Here is a 20,270-nt window from a genome sequence, read left to right on the forward strand (position 1 = left end):
AAATACATAATGCAGTATTGTGAAGTATCGTCACTTTACCATGCAACAGGACACTAGAATTTACTTCTCCTAGCTAACAATAATTTTTTTTTGGGTCCGGTCGTGGGGCTTGAACTCTGGGCCTGGGCGCTGTCCCTCAGCTCTTCAGCTCAAGGCTAGCACTCTACCACTTGAGCCACAGAGCCACTTCCGGCTTTTTTCTTTTTGCTTATGTGGTGCTGAGGAATCGAACCCAGGGCCTCAGGCATGCAAGGCAAGCGCTCTACCACTGAGCCACCTTCCCAGCCCCTAACAATAATTTTGTATCTTTTAATCTTTCTCTCGTTCTCTACCCCAGCCTCTGGTAACACCACTATTCTACTCTCTACCTCCATGAGATCAACTTTTAATTTTTAGATTCCACAAACGAATGACATCATGTGGTACTCATCTTTTGCTGCCTGTCTTTATTTCACTTCGCACGATGCCCTCCAGGTTCATCCACGTTGCTACAAATCACAGGATTTCACATTTTTATGGATGAATAATATTCCATTGTGTGTGTGTGTGCGTGTGTGTGTATACCACAGTTTCTTTATCCATCTATGCTCTGATAGACACTTTGACTAATTCCATATCTTAGCTATCATGAATAGTGCTATGCTGAACATATGAATACTGTACAAGTGTCTCTGACATATTGGTTTTATTGTCTAGATAGGTTTTGAAGGGGATGTCATGAAGAAGTGAAGGTGGGTAAGGGTGCAGTGTTTCTAGAACGAATTTCAAGTCACTGTCTTGAGCAGATATAGGTAATAGCACCATTACTGAGTTGGAAGATTGATGGAAGAGCCGTTTAGGAAAGGCAAAGGAATGGAAGACCAAATCTTTGTTTTGGACATGGTAGGACTGAGATCTCTGGACATGTAATTAGTGAAGGGTTGAAGAAACAGGTATGTAAGTTTAGGGATCACGAGATCAGAAAAATCAGAATTGGGAGATCAATCAGGGACCATTGACTATAACTGGTTAAGCCCTTAAACTGGTTTTGATAACTAGGAAACAAGTCACTAGAAATCCAAGGACTGAGCCAGGGCTGAAAGACAAAAAGAGGAAAGAGAATGAAATATCAGAGGTGAAGAAGGGGCAGCCTGTGAGCCAAAGGAATCCCCCAGGAGCAGCTAGACAGAGTGTACCAAGGACAGAGGCTGAGTAGGGTGGGGGTGGAGGCACTGAGGAGTGAAGGTTCCATCAGGGCCTTGTTGTTGAAAAGCAGCACCCTTGTGCTTGGGCTGTGTTGTGTCAACACGACACCCTGCAGATCTGTGTACTGGTGCAACATTTCTATTTTGTAGAAAGACATAGGCCTTTGAGGCTGTTTTCTTGAGCTTTTCCGGCCCCCAGCATTTCTGAGCCTTCAGAAGACCCCCTACGCCACTGCACTCAGTTTCCTCCCTGTCCAACCTCCTCACCCCTGTGGACCCCTCCTCAGTAGTGAGTTGGAGAGCCATACAGAAAGTTCCAGAAGGGCAGGGACTCTGTTGGGTCCATCAGTAAATTCATTCTCCAGAGCACCCGTCCATTCTTCTTGGACCCCTGGGACGGGAATGGACCCAGTGAGAACTTAATTTCATACCAAAACGCATAGCCTTCGATGAGCTAGGGTGACCCTGGGACCCTGCTTGGCTCACAGACAGCCGGAGAGCTGTGTGCCAACTAGACCTGCTCCAGGAAGAGTGCACCCAAGCTCTGGAAGGGAAGTCCCAAGGGGACCAGCTTCTCAGCACTCAAAGGCCAAAGCTGCCTGGACTCTAACCCAGGCCCAGCTTCTCTGGAGCCTCTGTGGGTTATTGGAAAGTGGTATATCTCAGAAGCCATGGTATGGGTCTTTGGGCCTCTTCTCCAGCCTAAGTGATCTCCACAGGGCCTAGGTGGGCCCCTCAGATGCTATGTTCTTACAGACAGACCCCCCCCCCAACACATGTGTACATGTGAATCTACGTATTCACACAGAAGTTTACTGGTATACCCCAATGTGGGCACACGATCATGTACATGTATGCATCACATTACACAATCACATACTAATAGCAAGCACATACTCACAACAAACACACTCACATAAAATACATATAGATGCACTACACAGGTATGTACCCTAACACCCCACATGCACACCACACAGTGGAATACAATGATGTGCAATCACAGGTGCACAGATACATCTGTCCCTACAACCACAATGATACATACACATACACACACACACACACACACACACACACACTCAAATACTTGAAATATTGGGCCACAATGATACCCCAGAGACACACTGAAGCACATCTGTGAACAGCACACACCCTGACCCACACACTCACACCCGACCTAACAAACCCCAAGGGTCTCCAGGCTCTTTTAGGGCTGTCGTCTAACCCACTTCTACCCCCCAGGGGGAGATGGTGTCTCTGAAGGAACAGAGATCCCCCATTGCATCTTAAGCTCTGCTGGATCCTGGGTGACATCAGCCAGCCCACTTGCTGCGGTTGCTGCTGCTGCCGCCGCCACCAGAAGCTCTGAGCTCTGTGCTGAGGGCACCAGGCACTAACACTTCGCCCTTGTTGGGAGAACAGAGAGAGGCTCTTGTCCACTGCCTGTGCTGGGCAACAACTGCTGCTTCTCCTAGAGGCCTCTCCTCGGGGCTGCACAGGTACGTGGGACCAGGGAAGCCAGGGGACCTGGCACTGGGGCCAGCTTGGAGAGGGGAGGAAGGGTGTTACAGGTAATGCAGGATCCAGCCTTGATTCCCCTCCAAACCAACCTCCTCTGCCTCAGCACTGCAGGCCCCTTCCCCTGTAGTGAGTTGTATAGCCAGCCACACAGAAAGTTCTAGAAGGGTGTGTGGCTATGTTGGACCTAGCTACTTCCCAGAACATGTATTCACCCCTTCCTGGGCCCCTGGGGACTGGAAAAGACCCAGTGAGAATCTAGGAGGCTTAGATGAAGCCACACGGTGCTCCTGCAGATCACTGGGGCTGGGCAGAGCTGGGCCTCTCAGATCAGCCTAGCTGGAGGTTTTTGTTCTTTCCTTTGGTCTCTTTCTTGGCCTCCCATAAGGCCATACATAGGGTAAGTGACTCTCTGTCAAGAGGATGGTCTCCTCTCAGAGAGCCAGGCTCACAGCAGACCACAGTGGCGTCTTGAGATGCACATTTTCCCTCAGCCCTCATGGGAGGTGCAGGGGCTTGTGTGGTCCTGAGCTCCCTGAGCCACGGCCTGGAGCTCCTGGCTGCTTCTATGAGGGCAGACACTGTACTGCTGGTTTGAATAGACCAGCTGGCCACCCCTCCACTGCCTGACTCAGATAGACACTGGCTAGTGTTGGGGCTTTCCTGGCTCTGGTCCAAAGGCCCCCAGGCCAGCTACTGTTCCTCTAGCACTGAGTAGAAGCCCTGTGGTGAAGAGACCAGCGCAGAATCTAGCCTAGCACTGTCCACAAAAGCACAGGACTGCCAGCAAGCCTGTGTGGTTGGCTAGGGAACTCAGCTTGTCCCTTGCGAACTATGGGGCTCTAGAAAGTGCTTTTTTTTTGGTGCTGGTGGTGGTACTGGGTTTTACAAGTAACCTCTTGTAAAATCACTTAAATAATCACTTAAGCCACACTCCCAGCCCTTACCTACCCTTTTATGTTTATTTTTGATAGAGTCTTAAGTTTTTGCCTAGGGGCCAGCCGCAGACTGAAATCTTCTCATCTTCTCGTCCTCCAGCTCCCTCCTAGCTGGGACCACAGGTACACATCACCAAGTCCCAGCTCATTTTTGAAATAGGGACTCACTGATGTTTGTGTCCAGGCTAGCCTTCAACCATAATCTTCCTATCTCCACCTCTCAACTAGCTGGGATTATAGATGTGGGTCCCTGTGCCCAGCCTAAAAAATATTTTTCTAATACTGAATATAGTGGCACATGCATACAATCCCAGCAACTGGCAAGTTGAGGCAGTGGACTCCTGGCTGGCTTTGAGTATATTGTGAGATCCTGTCTTAAAAAGAAATGTAGAGAGAGACGGAGGACAGGGGAGGAAGGAAGAAGGAAAGGAAATAAGGGAGGGAGAGAAAGAAAGACCTTTTCCAAGCCTCAGGCTTTCAGTGGGAGAAAGGTTCACACTTTTGGCCTATAAGAGGCCTTCCTGTGCTGAAGGAAGGATACCTTCTGGTATCCATCCTTGAAGCACTAGGCTGAGGCCTCTCTGTACCTACCCAATCACAGCTGCAGAATGGCTTCCAGCCCAGCCGGGATCTCTAGCCCCCAGGTGAGTGACTCTTTATTTCGTACTCTGCACTAAGTGGGAATCTGTGGAGAGACTGACTGATTCCATAGGCTATGCCAGACCAGGAGCAGGAGCAGGTGAGATGGTGAATGGACAGATGGATGAGGGTGGGGTCAGTGGGTGGGTAGAAGAGTGGAAAGAAAGGAAAGAAAAAGGGAGGCAGGTAACTCATAAGAGGTATTGAAGGGACCTGAAACAAGGCCAGGGAGGGAGGGGGACCTGTTGCTCTCAATCACTTTTTTTTTTAATGTCTTCAGCCATCCACGGCCAATGGGAACATCAACCTGGGGCCTTCAGCCAACCCAAAGTGAGTTCTGATCTCTCAAGCAACTCTCCTACCTGCCTTCTCTCAGAGCTGGTTCTCTGTGTCTTGGGGTCTGGTGTTTAAGCTCCTCAGCCCTGGGATCTTCCCCTGGCTTCCTCTGCTGCTGATTTCTGTGGCTCTTCCTGGTCTTCTGTCTGAATGCCCCTCTGATCAGCAGTATTAGCAGTTGCCGACTCTCAGGCTCTTCCTGAGGGATGAGAGACCAGATCCTGGTCTCTTGTCTGTGCCTTGTACCTTTGGGCCTATTGTTGACTAGACAATAAACTACCTGTGGGGGAGAAGGGCAATCTTAAAGTTCCTCTGGGCTGAGAGGACCTGACACCCTTAAGAGTAAGTCCTGGACACCTGGATGATGGCCCACTTCCAAAGTAAGAGAGAAGCCTGGATTTGCACTCACTCAGAGACAGAGCTCAGTTTTCTGGGTTTGCAAATACTGATTCATGCATGCTCTTCCATCATCTTACAGTGCCCGGCCCACAGATTTTGACTTCCTCAAAGTCATTGGCAAAGGGAACTATGGGAAGGTAAGTAAACAGATCAGAGACCCTTCTCCAGTCTCTTTTACCCAGTGCACCCAGCGCACAGTGGGTGGACTGGAGGTCCTCTCCTGCCATCAGAAAATCCACAGTTACCCATACCTTGCATCTGTGCTTTTGCTCAGGTCCTACTGGCCAAGCGCAAGTCCGACGGGATGTTCTATGCAGTGAAAGTTCTGCAGAAAAAGTCCATCTTAAAGAACAAAGAGGTACCGGAGCTCAAAGCAGACATTTTCTTGCTTCTTCACTGCCACCCTAGCATGGCTTCCTTTCCCAAATGCACCACCACCACATCACACACATAACCCTCCAACACACACACACACACAGACACCTCCAAGAGTCCATGAGGTTGGGTGCAGAGGTAATCCCAACAGGACATGAACTCTTCTCAAGGAAGATAGGTCAGAATGCCTCACTAGGGAGCCTTCAGGAAGACCAGCAGGGCCTCTGCCTTCCCATAATATGGAGACGGTGATGGACATGCTGTATGTCATTGCAATGTGAGGGTCATACTTCACATTCTGCTCTTTCAAGCCATTCCATTCTGGTGCTTCAACTGACAAGTCTCTTCCATTTGAAGGGCGGGGATAGAAAGGGGGCAGGATTATCTGTCAAGTCAGGACTTGGCTGAGTGGTTTGTGCTAACAAGGACATCATAGGGGCAAGAGGTAACCTTGCAGTTGGTCTTGGCAAAGAGAGTGAACTTCCAGACTGGGTATAGGACATGAGCAAAGGTGTGAAGATGGGTAGTACCCGGCTTTTTTAATCCTATGTTTCCTACAGATTTTTCTTGGGACTCATTTCTATAGTCATCGTGCATGCTTTTCTCTTTACTCTGGTCACAGGGATTCTGATCTAGGGGCTAGAGTTACACTCAAGGAGTCTGACTCTGAGGAAAATAGCCGTTGTGAGTGAGCAGGGGCATGAGAAAGTCCTGGGCAGGACAATCCCCACTGGTGAGGCCACCGCAGGCAACGCAGAGTATGAAAGCCCTGTCTGTGTTGACTCCACAGCAGAGCCACATCATGGCTGAGCGCAATGTGCTGCTGAAGAATGTGCGACACCCCTTCCTCGTGGGCCTGCGCTACTCCTTCCAGACCCCAGAGAAGCTCTACTTTGTGCTTGACTATGTCAATGGGGGAGAGGTGAGTGGAACTGCAAAGGACTGCATGAGCCAGCTGCTAGCTGGGAGCGATCCATCCCGCCTGCCCGCTGTGCACCAAGCGCTGGGAGCAGCTCCCTGCATCTTGACAACAGACCCCCCCCCCCATTTAGTAGCTGAAAAAACTGAGTCTCAGGGAGGTGAGTCACTTCTCAGGACCAGCCAGTGCACACCAGGATTTGAATACAGGCCTGTCTGGCTTCATACCATGATGTTTTTTTGTTTTTCTCACCCAAACCCATCTAGACTCACCTTGAGAGACTGGGAAAGGTGAATCCTAAGAGGAGCTCTGTAGACACAATTTCCCCTGTTCCCAGTTAACATGTCATGCCATGGGGTAGAGGTTGCCTGTCACTATTGTAAGCAGAGACCTGAGCTACCTAGTGACCCAGAAGCAGAGCTGGGATCAGCTGGGTTCCCTCTTGGACTTTACTCTGTGTCACAAGATGAGATGACAGAATTTAGTGGGACTCCTCAATGACCCCAGATTTGACCTATGTGACCAAATGCCTTTATGTCTGATGCCAGGAGGTGAAGTTTTTCCTGAACCCCTAAGAGAAGGATTTTGCACACCAAGAAAATAGACCAAGAAGCCGGACACTGGTGGCTCACACCTGTAATCCTAGCTATCAGGAGGCTGAGGTGGGAGGATCACAGTTTGAAGCCAGCACAGGCGGGAAAGTCTGTGAGACTTATCTCCAATTAACCATCAGAAAACTAGAAATGGAGCCGTGACTCAAAGTGGTAGAGCACTAGCCTTGAGCAAAAAGATAGTGCTCAGGCCCTGAGTTCAAATCCCATGACTGATGAGAAGAGAGAAGGAAAGGGAAGTGAAGGGAGGGGAGGGGAGGGGAGGGGGAAAGAGAAGGGAGGGGAGAGGAGGGGAGGGGAAAGGGAGGGAAGAGAAGAGACCAAGAGCTTGGCCCTTGGGGAGATCTAACTTGGACTAAGTGTAACAAATTTCAGCTATGATTCATGCCATTAATCCCAGCTACTTGTAAGGTAGAGACCAGAAGGATCATGGTTCAAGGACAGTCAGGGAAAACACTGATGAGATCCCATTACAACAAAAAAGCTGGGTGTGGTGGCTTTTGCTTGTCACCCCAGCTAAGTAAGAGGTGTAAATAGAAGACTCAGTCCAGGCTAACCCAGACAAAAAGATGAGATGTTATTTGCAAAAGGGCTGAGGACATGGCTTAGGTGGTAGGGCATGTGTCTAGCAAGCATAAGGCTCTGAGTTCAAACCCAGCTGTGCCAGCTTCAAGTTACATGTGCTTAGACAAGTCATCTAGCTGTCCCACCCTCTACCCCCTACATGAAATTAGGACCATGTTGAAATCTTGAAGGTTGTCCTGATGGTGCAAGGCATGACTTGGAAGCTGGAACACTGAACAGGCTTTATCAGTGCTAACCAGTCTCCCCTCTTGCTGACTTCGGATATGGTGAATGGGCAATGGAACCAGTGTGCCCTCTTTTGCTATGAATACCCTGCAGTTGAGGTTGGGATGACCGAGCCATGAACCAAGTGAGGATCCTGTGGGCTCCTGGCCTATGCTAGGAGCTGGAAGCCAGCAACCTCTCTCACTGCCTTCTCCCCCAGCTCTTCTTCCACCTGCAGCGGGAGCGCAGGTTCCTGGAGCCCCGTGCCCGGTTCTATGCCGCTGAGGTGGCCAGTGCCATCGGCTACCTGCACTCCCTCAACATCATTTACAGGTGAGGCCCCCAGCTTAGGCCTGGAACAAGGCCCTTCTTGCTCCAACAGCCAGGCTTTGTATGAGCCATGAAATCCTGGTGACCTTGGGTTTTCGTCCCAGTGACTGGGATAGGACTGGAATGACCTCCTTCCTAAAGTCCCTTGGTCTCCCTGGGCTTTCCCTCTGCACTTTGGGGCTCCTATGAATAGTCCTTCCACCAGGGTCTGGGTCTCCAACCTCCCCAACCCCCCTCCCTATCACTAAGAGGCCATGACTCTAGTAGGATGTCTTCTCTTATTTTCTGCAGGGACCTGAAACCAGAGAACATTCTCTTGGACTGCCAGGTTGGTGAGAGTGTGGGTGACCATGAGTCTGTGTGCATAAGCATGCATGTATTTTGCATGCTGCACACTAATGGACATTATATGCACAGGAGACTGTACATACTCACAGATGTGTATACATATGTGTATATGCAAGGTTTGTGTGGAGTGAGGGTGGAGCTGGTGAGGGTTAGTAGATTTTGTTATTCTTCCATATCTTGGCCCAGGTTCCCTGGAAGCAGATACTGAGATGGGCAGGTGTGTGCAGGTCTATCAGGGAACACTCTGGAAAGATATCGCTTTAGGAAGTAGGGGTGGGGAAGACAGGGATGGGCAGAAGAAGCATTTCACCCACACTGTGGTTGCAAAGGTAGCCTCAGCTGATCTCACAGGGTTGATATCTGAGCTGGATAGCTCTTTTGCCAAAAGAGCCCTTGTCCCAAATTAAAGCAAGGAAGCTGGGCCTCTTGGCCCCTATTCTGCCCAGTCATTGTGTATTGATTGCCCCTAAGGAGGGACTTAACTTTGAACAAGGGATTTTCCAGTTATGGGGACTCTAGCAAAGGGGCCTGAGCAGATCCTTGTGATATTCATATCTTCTAGCTGCTACAGATGTGGTCACTTTCTGAGTCTCTAGCCCTCTGTCAAAGGGCATTGTAGCCCAGTAGGGACATGGTTCAGAGTCTGTGATGAGCTGTGGAGGACTATGAGATGCCATGTTCCTATCCTGTGCCTGCCCTGTAGAGCCTGTGATGACACCTAGTCTCTTAGCCCTGGGTCTGTGTGGAGCCTGGAGCCTGTATTTGTGCATCAGCCCCACAGCCAAGACTCTGGGCTTTGGATTAGGCCAGCCACACCCTCCGTTGTTTCTCTCCTCAGGGACATGTGGTACTGACAGACTTTGGACTCTGCAAGGAAGGTGTAGAGCCTGAGGAGACCACGTCCACCTTCTGTGGCACCCCTGAGGTAAACGTACACTCCTAGGAGAGGCAGGCTGGAAATAGATGGCTCCTGAACAGAGATAGCCATCAAGTTACCGCAGAGAGCCTCTCTCCATTCACCCAAGCACTTCCCAGAGCCAGCTGTGGCCAAGCCTTGGCTTTCACATCTGGGTAATGGCATCAGCTCTCAGGGTAGCTGGGACCTGGTCAGCTATGATGAATCTCTGTAGCACTGCTTCCCAATGGAAATAGATACAGATGTATGTATACCATTTCAACTTTTCCAGCAGCTACATTGAAAAGGAAAAAGAAATTGGGCAGGTCTGTAATCCCTCTACTTAGGAGGCTAAGGCAGAAGGATCAAAATTTTGAGGCCAGCCTGAGGCCAGGTAGCAAAACCTCATCTCAGAAAAGCAAACAGAAAAAACAAACAAACAAACAAAGTGAAAACACACAGGCAGGGGGTGGGGTGGAGGGAGGAGGTTAGTGATAGAACTAGCATGTGTGAAGCCCTGGGTCCCATCCCTCAAACCAGCAAAAGTTAGTTGATTAATTAATTAATTTAAAAATGCAAACAGGTAAAATTAATATACCATCAATATAATATTGTTGAAATCATTGTTTTTCTGAAGCTTTGGAGTCCAGCATGAATTTTTTAAGTCACAGCCCATCTTAATTTGGTTCAATCACATTTCACATGTTTAGTATCCACACATAGCCAGTGGCGGCTGTACTGATGACACTGGGGAAGGAGGGCCTGGCCTGAGGGTTCAGAGCAGGGCCTGCAAGTGTTAAACACTGGTTTGCGTCCCTCTTCCAACCACCAAGAGCCTGCAAGGTTAAAATTGTTCATCTCAGGAATTCCACATATCTATCTGTCCTTCCAACACAGCTTCCCATAGCCCTAAGGTTATAATCTTATCTTGAGCCAAGTATGGTAGGCATGCTGGTAATACTAGCATTTTGGGAGGATTGAGTCCAGACTAGCCTGGGCCACATAGCTAGAGAGAGAAAAAGAATGACAGAGAGATGAGGGGGGGGAGGAAGGGAGGGAGAGAAGAAGGAAGGAAGAAAAATCTTTTCTTGAACTCCTGCCTACCTGCCTACCAGTCTTGGACCTTGGGCCTGAAGGGGACCCCTGTGGCTCATACAGATACCATGGTAGGGGTAGAGAGCTGAGGCTTCAGTGCAGAACAGCTTCATTCTATGGGGGCCTGGGGTGAAACTTAAACTGGTGTATTCACCACATGCTAAACAACTGGGTTGGGTTTGGTATCTAAGTTAGACTCCTCTATCTAGTGCCTGGTAGCCCCTGGATAGGTGACTTCACTGAGCAGCAGCCATTGTCTCTGTGTATCTGTGTGTGTGTGTGTGTGTGTGTGTGTGTGTGTGTGTGTGTGTGTGTGTGTGTGTGTAAAACACTTGGTAAAGAAGTCCTTAAGCATGTCATTCATGCCATCCCTTCCCTGGATGCTGCCTCCATGGGAACAGGGGAGATGGACTCCTGGCTCGTATGGAGATGCATGGCCCCAACAACTTCTTTCTTCAATGATTCTGCCCCTGCTGCAAGCCAGGGAGCACCAACAAGAGTAATCACAAAGCTCGCTCTCATTGTTGGAGGTCTGGGCACATCCTTATCCCAGCCCAGTTAAATTTCTGGAGCTCCACTTCATGGAAGAAGAGACCAAGGTTCTAGGAAGTTAAATAACCTGCCTGAATCACACACCAACAGGTACTCAGGTCTGTGTGAATTCCTGGCAGAGATCCCACGCTGAAAGTCACCAAGCCCTTGGCTTTGGTAGAAAGCACAGCTCTTCTGCAAATTCTCTCCCAAGGTGTGCATGAACTCCTCTAGCAAGGTCATGTCTTTTCTCTCCTCTGTCCTATATTCCTATTTCTTAGGCTCCTCATGTAGTGTGCAGGATTTCCCAGGGTTTTCCTATTCCCAAGACACTGATAGCCTATTAGATACCCCTGTGCAAATTAGAAAGCAGACTTAATTAAAAAGGCATCCCTTTACACTTGATGCCAGTGGCTCAAGCCTGTCATAGCTACTCAGGAGGCTGAGATCTGAGGATGGTGGTACAAAGCCAATTTGGGCAGGAAAGTCTGTAAGATTTTTTATTTCCAACTAACCACCAAAAAAGCCAGAAGTGGAATTGTGACTCAAGTTGTAGAACACTAGCTTTGGAAAAAATAAGCTAAGGGATAGCTCCCAGGCCCTGTGTTCAAGCCCCAATACACTCTCTCTGTCTCTCTGTCTCTGTCTCTTTCTTTCTTTCACACACACACACAATTTTTAAATTTTTATTTTATTGTCAAGGTGATGTACAGAGGGTTATAGTAAGGTAGTGAGTACATTTCTTGTCAAACTCATTATCCCCTCCCTCATTTTTCTCCCACTCTCCTACCCTCCAATCTCCCCCCCCACACACACAAACAATTTTTTTAAAGATACTCTTTTAAACCATTATAAAGTTGCCAGATGTACTACTGAATTGCGGTTGGAACTTGGGGAGAGGGCTATAGTCTGGATGACAGCTCCTCTTAATCCTGTGGCTGGTAAAACTTCTGTAGGGTGCCTGGCATGTAAACAGTACAGGGCAGTTCTGGCTATCTCCTCAATGTCCCTGCAGAAATCACAGCAGGACCAACCCTTGCTTGATCTCCTTAAAGTGTTGTCTTTGCAGATGTAGGCTGAGGTCTGCTGAAATAAGTGTGTTTCTCTCATAGTACCTGGCTCCTGAGGTGCTTCGTAAAGAACCTTACGACCGGGCTGTAGATTGGTGGTGTTTGGGAGCTGTCCTCTATGAGATGCTGCATGGCTTGGTGAGTGGGGCTGGAAAGAGGGGCTGCTACGGGAGAGAAAGCTGGGAGAGCTGAGCTTAGCTGAGAGTGGTCTCCCCTCTGGGTGGCTTCCTCTAGCCCTACACAGGGAACTAAATGAACCACCTCTCTACCCCACATGAGAAAAGATGATGCCAAACTGTTATAAATATGTTCTCCAAGAACCACTGGAGTCACAACCATAGACACAAAAATAAAGAGTTGTCTTCACAATGCAAAATGTACTTCTGCAGAAGTTAAAAAATCTGGCAAGCAAGCCCAGGAGCAGGCAGGCCACTCCCTAATACAGCAGGCCTCACTCCTTTGGTTGAGCCCAGGTTCACGATCTGCTCGTGATTGGCTAGTTGGAATAGGGTAAAATGTGTTTACATGAGGTGACTTTGAAATAAGATGAACAGTTCACAAGTAATCTCAAAGTAGGCCCATACCCTCTGCTATTTCTTGAACAATCTGAAGCGTGTCTTAAGTTTATCTTGAAAAAAAAAAAACACTTTCAGACCAAACCTTACCTTTCAAAAGTCCTTCTTCATCACAAAGCAGTTGTCTTTTCCTTAACAAGAACCAAGTCACCATTTATACAGTTTCCTTTAATTATGTCTATTTCTTTATATTCATCAATGTAGAGACAAGTCCTACCTATTCCCTACCCCAAATTAACCCTCTGCAAATTCAGGTTCGTATTTCTAACTCCATAGGCTATTTTTGACACAGATCCAAACCCTCTAAGTCAATGTTTACCTTCCATCCCTGATCACCTTTCCTTTTCCTGCTTACCCGAACCAATTGTTTGTAACTATGGTTTCTATGTTTTTGTGAGCTTTAGTGTCGGATGTACCCAGAACAAAGCTGTGGAGATGGGTTACTTATTTGTGTAGGCAGCTACCAGGAGCGGAGCCATAGGGCATGATGAGGACAGGGTTTGTGGCTGAGCTCCATGTCAGACCACCACAACTCTTATCACATTTGCATCAGCTTGGCTTGTAGTGTAGCAAGCAACCCACCTCTAACATCCTCATAAATCTCCAGTGGTGCAGGATAATGTGCATGCTTTAACTTTGTCAGTCCAGTGGTGTAATGTGGGACTCCCAACAGCACATTTACAGAGCTGGAGTTCCCAGAAAAGCTAAAGGTTGTGAGCCGGGACCCATGTCTCAGGGCAGGCAGGATGACAGTGAGTTGGAGGTACATGATCTCACATTCCTCTAGGTTCAGGCCCTGGAGGGCGCTTTGAGGGTCTCAGAACTGAGGTCCATCAGGCAGAGCAAAGCAGAAACTTTTTTCTTTTTTGTCAGTCATGGGGCTTGAATGCTGGGCTTGTGTGCTCTTCAGCTCAAGCCAAGTGCTGTACCACTTGAGCCACAGCACCACTTCTAGTTTTCTGGTGGTTTATTGGAGATGAGAGTCTCACGGACTGCAATCCTTAGATCTCAGCCTCCTGAGTAGCTAGGATTGCAGGCACGAGCCACCAGCGTCCGGCCAAAGCAGAAACTTTTAAGCAACACACTTTGATAGAAAAAGACAGTGTTTCTCATAAAAGGGAAACCAACGGTTTATACGATTATATCTTTTTCTTCTTTTTTTTCTTCTCATATCTTTTCTTTTTTTTTTTTTTAAGATGGTATTGAGCCAAGATATAAGACACAGTCTGGTTAAATCTTCCCTGCTACTCAGCTTGCTCCTTGAGACCCTCATTCCTTATTTGCTTTGCCCCCTGTCTCCCCAGCCACCCTTCTTCAGCCAAGACGTGGCTCAGATGTATGAAAACATTCTGCACCAGCCACTGCAGATCCCCGGGGGGCGGACAGTGGCTGCCTGTGACCTCCTGCATGGCCTTCTCCACAAGGACCAGAGACAGCGGCTGGGCTCCAAGGCAGACTTTGTGAGTGGCCTGCAGCAGAGCCCTGGCCCCTGGAGGACTCTCAACTTCCTGAAGAAAGATAAGCATATCAGTGTGCTTCCTGCTGCCCTCTAAAAGCAAGAGCTGCCAACACAGTCTTCTGGGAAGTTCTTAGTCCTGGAAGCAGACTACTTTCTTTAGTCTCCTTATTTGAGTTAAGCGATATATGCTGAGCACCAACTGTGTGTCAGCATTGAGCTGAGTGCTATGATTTTAAGGGGCTTGATCTCTGCCTTTATTAAAGAAGATGACAAAACATAGATCATATACAGTTACCACACAGGGTGATGAATGTCAGAAGGAAAGGACAATAGTGGGAGGGGATCACCTTTTGGTGTGGTCCAGGTAGACCCTCTCTGAGGAGTGACAGTTATGTTGATATTGGAGAGTTGTCAGGTGTTTTGAGCAGGGGACTAGCATGACCAGATTTAAGTTTTTAGAAGCTTTCTGTGCCTAAGTTTGAATTGGACTCTTTTTACAAATAGGTGAACACTTTACCTTGCCAGACCCCAACCTGGGCACTTAGGATATAAAGATAAATAATTCACAGTCTGTCCCTGTAATGTGTTAAATTTTTTTTAATTAAAGTATCATTAAAAAAAAAATAACCCTGGAAGTGGCGCTGTAGCTCAAGTGGTAGACCGCTCGCTTTGAGCTGAAGAGCTGAGGGACAACGCCCAGGCCCAGAGTTCAAGCCCCACGACCGAAAAAAAAAAAAAAATAACCCTGGCAGCCAGGCATGTACCAGTGGCTCACATTGTGATCCTAGCTACTCAGAGACTGAGATCTGAGGATCCCAATTTAAAGCCAGCTGGGGACAGAAGATCCAAATGACTCTAATTTCCAATTAACTAGTAAAAAGCCAAAGGCGTGGCTCAAGTGGTAAGACCACAAGCCTAGTGAAAAAGCCAATGGACATCAGGGGACACACACAGAGACACACAGACACACACAGACACACAGACACAGGCACACACACACACACACACACACACACACACACACACACACACACACACACACACACACACACACACACACACACACACACACACACACACACACACACACACACACACACACACACACACACACACACACACCCCAGTACTCAGGACTTGAACTCAGGAAGACTGAGTTCAAGTTCAGCCTGGACAACATTGAGATCCTATGTCAATTTATTTTAAATTATACATCAAAATAATCTGGTTCTTTAACATAAGATCATTTGATTTTACATAAAGAAGGCTGCAGTACAGATGCCCCTTAGTAACTGGGAATTGGCTTGAGGGATGCCCTCAGGATAACAAACTTGCTAGCTCAAGAGGCTGAAATCTGAGGATCACGGTTCAAAGCCAGCCCAGCCACGAAAGTCCGTTAGACTTTTATCTCCAATTAACCATCAGAAAACCAGAAGTGGTGCTATGGCATTTGCCTTGAGCTGAAGAGCTGAGGGACAGTGCCTAGGCCTAGAGTTCAAGCCCCACACCTACAAAAAAGAAAAACAGAAAAGAAAAAGAAAAGAAAAGATAACAAACCTTTGTAAGCACATAGTAAGGGCTTTGTAGGCATGTTTCCAAAAGCCCAGCATGCCAGATAGTGAGAGATATAATGGTATTTAAGGTACTGGTCCAATCCTTCCCTAATCAGCTTACAAAACAAGAGCTTCTAGAAAGCTCCTTAAGGGAGGTGTGTAACTTGCAAGATAAGCTGTGTATGCATGCAGACCTCAATTCAAAGGGTGCAAATGGTACTCAAGTTCCTCTTTTCCTTCTCCTCCAGTTCTCAGCTTAGCAGTAACAGAAATTAGCAGTTTCTTTGGTGTTCTGCAGCTATTTGGGACCTGGCTTTTTAAGTAGCTGCGTGGGCAGTTCTGATGTAGGGAATGAGAGCACTATCCTGTAAGAAACATCCTGTAGAGGTACAGTCCTACTGGGAAGGAAGGAGGTTGGTGCCAGAGTTGGTATTGATTAGGAAAGATTAGGAAAGAAGAGCTCAAATTCCTGGGAATGTGCAACTTTTCTTGGAGGTTTGTTTCGGAACTTTCCTGTTGCTTCTTTGGTCTATTTTGTCTGGATTGAATTCTGGAAGACTCAAGATGTCCTGATGTGGAGTGGGAGGGCAGGTTCCTCAAGTTCTTCCCTGTCCATCCCCTCCCCCAGCCTGTTAACTCCCTCCTTCACTGACCTTCCTCCAGAACCCTAGCAAAGTATGGGCTCTACTCAGTAAGCCAATGCTACGGGAAAGGTTGGGGTTCTGGATGATGTGGGAAGTGGGAGGCCTACCTACAGAGCTCTCTCTTGGCCCAGGAAACCAGCCAGAACTGCAAGGGACTGTCTCCTCTGACCACCTGCTGGTATAATTGGGGCTTTGAAGGATCTGGGAAGTGGGGAGGCAGGAAGCCCCTATAGCTACTTCTGATCAGTGCCTTCTTCCTGTAGCTGGAGATAAAGAACCATGTGTTCTTCAGTCCCATCAACTGGGAGGATTTGTACCACAAGAGACTGACTCCACCCTTCAACCCAAATGTGGTAAGAGGTCTCAGCACTCCAGATTTGGGATTCCTAGGGCTGGTGAAAGCTTGGAGGGTATCCGGGCCAACTCTCTTTGTACAAGTAGGGACACAGGGGGCCCAAGGGACACAAACTGAGTTAGTGGTAGAACAGTTGCCTCCTCCCTCACCCCACCCAGCTCTGCAGTGATGAGCCAGACTACCATTCCAGTATCTTTAGAATGGTAACTAACCCTCCTAATAGAGTCTTTAGGTTTTAAAGTGCTCTGTGTCTCCTAGTACACCCAGGCAGAGCCACATCCTAATGACATATTCAGACTTTTTCCTGATGATAAAGTTAACCTGTATTCCTTGCAGGAAGTGTGTAAAAACAGAAGTGTAAACAGAAGTTTATACGCTTTGTATCTCACTACCCAAGGGAAATCAATATTGGCATACTTCTGGAACTTTTTATGTGTGTATGTGTGTATCTCTACAACTTTGTCCTCTAGTATCTATGGGATAATAAAGTTCCTTATATAAAACGGCCTAGAATTTGCATATGACCTACATGTACCATATACTGTAAACTATCTTTAGATGATGTATAATACCTAGCACAATGTAAATATTATGCACATAATTATTACACTCTATTGTTTAGGGAATGACAATAAAGTTTGTACATGTTTGGTACAGTTAAAATTTTTTTTTTTACATTCATGGGGCCTGAACTCTGGGCCTGGGCGCTGTCCCTCAGCTCTTCAGCTGAAGGCTAGCACTCTACCACTTGAGCCACAGTGCCATATCTGGCTTTTTCTGCTTATATGGTGCTGAGGAACCGAACCCAGGGCCTCATGCATGCAAGGCAAGCACTCTACCACTGAGCTACCTTCCCAGACCCAAGTTAGGATTTTTTTTCCAGAACATTTTAAATTTGCAGTTGGTTGTACCTATAGCTTTAATGATCATGGAAGCGGAGCTCTGATCCTGTCCATATCTGTACTTATATCTATAGAACCTATATAATCTTTCCACTTTTGGCTTAAGAACTATTAAAGTTTTCTATGACATATAAGGTTTTATTTGTCATAGAAAACTTTAATAGTGGCTTGCATTGAGTGTGTGTGTGTGTGTGTGTGTGTGTGTGTGTGTGTGTGTATGTGAATGGGGGAGGGGCTTGAGCTCAGGGCCTCTAGCTCTTGCTTGGCTTTTTCACTCAAGGTTAATGATCTTGAAACTCATCCTTGGGCTGGGACCACTATACCCTGCAATTCGTGTGAGGACAAGCATGGCCTGTGTACTTCTTTAAAAAAATTTTTTTTTTGTCAGTCATGGGATTTGAACTCTGGGCCTAGCCGCTGTCCTGGAGCTCTTCAGCTCAAAGCAAACACTCTACTACTTGAGACACAGTGCCACTTCCAGTTTTCTGGTTGTTAGTTGGAGATGAGTCTCATGGACTTTCCTGCCCAAGCTGGCTTTGAACTGTGATCCTCAGATCTCAGACTCCTGAGTAGCTACGATTACAGGTATGAGCCACCAGCGCCCGGCTTGGCCTGTGTACTTCTATAGTCCAAGACTTGTTATGTTAAGGCACATCTGTATAACAAGTCACCACAAAACCAGGAATCTTTGAACAGCCACCTTCATTTTGTTCAGGTTCCAAGGGTTAGCTTGGTGGCTTTTGTCAGTCTGGGCCAGGTGGCTAGCCACTCTCTGCAGTGCCTTCACATGTCTGTGGTCATAGTGGGGCAGCTGGCAGCTGATAATCTAGAATTGCCACACTCAGGTCTCCTTCCTGAGGCCTCTCATTCACCAGCAAGCCAGTCTGGGCTTGTTCACAGGGTTGGCTTCAAGATTCCAACTACATCAAAAGAACTAACTCCCAAAGTGCATTTTCCCAATCTCTGCTTGGGATCTCCTTTGACAGTGTCCCATTAGCTTAAGCAAGTCACTTGGCTAACCAATGTTATAAACATGGAGAAATGTACTCTTTGAGTGGGTGGTGGATGGAAAAGTTGTGATCATTTTTTGTAATCTCCTACCCAGGTCTTCCCTCTCTACCACATTGTCTTGTCTTAACACCCTGAATTATGTACTTATATACCCATGCTTGTTATCAGTTCTCTTGTCCTCTGCATAATGTCAGCTCCTTGGAAGAGAAGCTTGCTCTGTTTTCCTCCTTTATCACCAATGCTGTGAACAGTGCCTGGAAAGCATTCAGGAAGTATATAATCACCTGACTTGTCCGAGGATTGAGGTGAAGCAGCCAAAGCATTAGAGCAATCAGCCATATGGAATGACATGATTCATGTAAATGCATGGAAACTTAAGAGTTCAGTCAGGATGAGCAGGGGGTACATGGAGCGGAAGCTAGGCATCCCTTCCAAAGCTCTGGATGTGTTAGTTCTGACTATAGTGATTTCTTCTTATTGTTGGCTTTTATGGACAGGCTGGACCTGCGGACTTGAAACACTTTGATCCCGAGTTCACCCAGGAAGCTGTGTCCAAGTCCATCGGCTGTACTCCTGACACTGTATCCAGCAGCTCTGGGGCCTCAAGTGCATTCCTGGGATTTTCCTATGCACCAGAGAACGATGACTTCTTGGACTAAGAGAGAAGCAGCTGTGAAGCCACTGAGGCCACTAGTAACAGAGGGGATTACCTTCAGCTCCTAGTCCCACACAAAGAGCTGGATGCTTAAACAAGAAATGGGTCTTTTTTTTTTTTTTTGGCCATCCCAGGGACTTGAACTCTGGACCTTAGTGCTTATCCTTGAGTTTCTTCAAAGGATAGTGCTCTACACCTTAAGCTACAGTGACATTTCTGGCCCTTTCTGAGTAGTTTATTGTAGATAAGAATCTTATGGACTTTCCTGCCCAGGCTGGCTTGGAACTGCAATCCTCAGATCTCATCTTCCTGCGTAGCTAGGATTACAGGCATGAGCCACTGATGTCCAGGTGGGGTCTTTTTTTTCCCCCAGCAGGTAAAAGAATGTTATTTGGACCCAGACTAGTAAGATAGTTCATCAGATACTCTGAGGCTCTTTGTATTTCTACTCCCTCCTTCTTAACAAATGGCTTCTGTGTTCCTTTTTTATCCCCCCCCCCCCCCAACCTCGTGATTTACTACCTAAGAAAGGCAACTAAAGAGAAGACAAGACTTATATTTTACTCATAGTTTCAGAGGTTATAGTCCATGGTCATCTGGCTGTGAACTTGAAGCAAGTCTGAAATACCATGGCCTAGACCACTGCTTATCTCAGGATAGCAGGAAGCAGAGAGAATGGAAGAGATTTGGAATAAAGTGTAACCTTTAAAGGTATGTTCACAGTGACTGCTTTCTCCAACAAGGCCCCCATTCTCCTAGTTTCCATGATTTCCTAATAAGGCTATCAAATTGATAAAGTCAGAGTCCTCAATCCAATCACTTCCCAAAAGCTCCACCATCTGGCAACTCAGCCTTTAACATATGAGCCTTCCAGTGACATTTCAGATCCAAGCTATAACAGCTTCTAATATTAGGATTACTACATTATCACAGTTACCAGCACTCCAGTCACCACTTTTGTGTTCTGGGAAAGTAAAAAAAGTAGGATGGAGGAACTAAAGTACAACATTAAAGAGTTTTCTAGTTGGGCTTAGGTAGCTCAAGCCTGTAATCCTAGCTACTCAGAAGGCTCAGATCTAGGACCTCTGTTCAAAGCCAGCCAGGACAGGAAAGTCCATGAGACTCTTATCTCCAAT

The 20,270-nt window shown here is 47.3% G+C and overlaps 1 protein-coding gene across 3 annotated transcripts; it reads left to right on the top strand.

Annotated features, from left to right (window-relative positions):
* Window positions 1–2,498: 2,498 nt before the first annotated feature.
* Sgk2 (serum/glucocorticoid regulated kinase 2) lies at window positions 2,499–19,432 on the top strand. Of its 3 annotated transcripts, none has more exons than XM_042694271.1 (13): window positions 2,499–2,686; window positions 4,245–4,287; window positions 4,563–4,612; window positions 5,097–5,154; window positions 5,292–5,375; window positions 6,183–6,314; window positions 7,932–8,044; window positions 8,333–8,369; window positions 9,228–9,314; window positions 12,023–12,118; window positions 13,860–14,015; window positions 16,475–16,564; window positions 18,977–19,432. In XM_042694271.1, the coding sequence occupies exons 2-13, from the start codon at window positions 4,252–4,254 to the stop codon at window positions 19,136–19,138; spliced, it is 1,101 nt and encodes a 366-aa protein (XP_042550205.1). In that variant the 5' UTR covers window positions 2,499–2,686; window positions 4,245–4,251; the 3' UTR covers window positions 19,139–19,432. The 3 variants fall into 3 exon arrangements, with proteins under 3 accessions (XP_042550205.1, XP_042550203.1, XP_042550204.1); XM_042694269.1 differs by having other exon boundaries at window positions 2,603–2,686; window positions 6,186–6,314; XM_042694270.1 differs by lacking the exons at window positions 2,499–2,686; window positions 4,245–4,287 and adding an exon at window positions 4,345–4,382.
* The last annotated feature ends 838 nt before the right edge of the window (window positions 19,433–20,270 follow it).

The sequence above is a fragment of the Dipodomys spectabilis genome, unplaced genomic scaffold (assembly GCF_019054845.1).
Source record: "Dipodomys spectabilis isolate Male_0828 unplaced genomic scaffold, ASM1905484v1 ptg000175l, whole genome shotgun sequence".
Taxonomy (NCBI): domain Eukaryota; kingdom Metazoa; phylum Chordata; class Mammalia; order Rodentia; family Heteromyidae; genus Dipodomys; species Dipodomys spectabilis.

Excerpts from the sequence above, each read along its gene's own strand:
- Sgk2 (XM_042694271.1), top strand. The coding sequence starts at position 4,252 with ATGGCTTCCAGCCCAGCCGGGATCTCTAGCCCCCAG. Across the intron at positions 4,613-5,096 it reads GGGCCTTCAGCCAACCCAAA|TGCCCGGCCCACAGATTTTG; the intron begins GTGAGTTCTGAT and ends ATCATCTTACAG. Across the intron at positions 9,315-12,022 it reads CCTTCTGTGGCACCCCTGAG|TACCTGGCTCCTGAGGTGCT; the intron begins GTAAACGTACAC and ends TTTCTCTCATAG.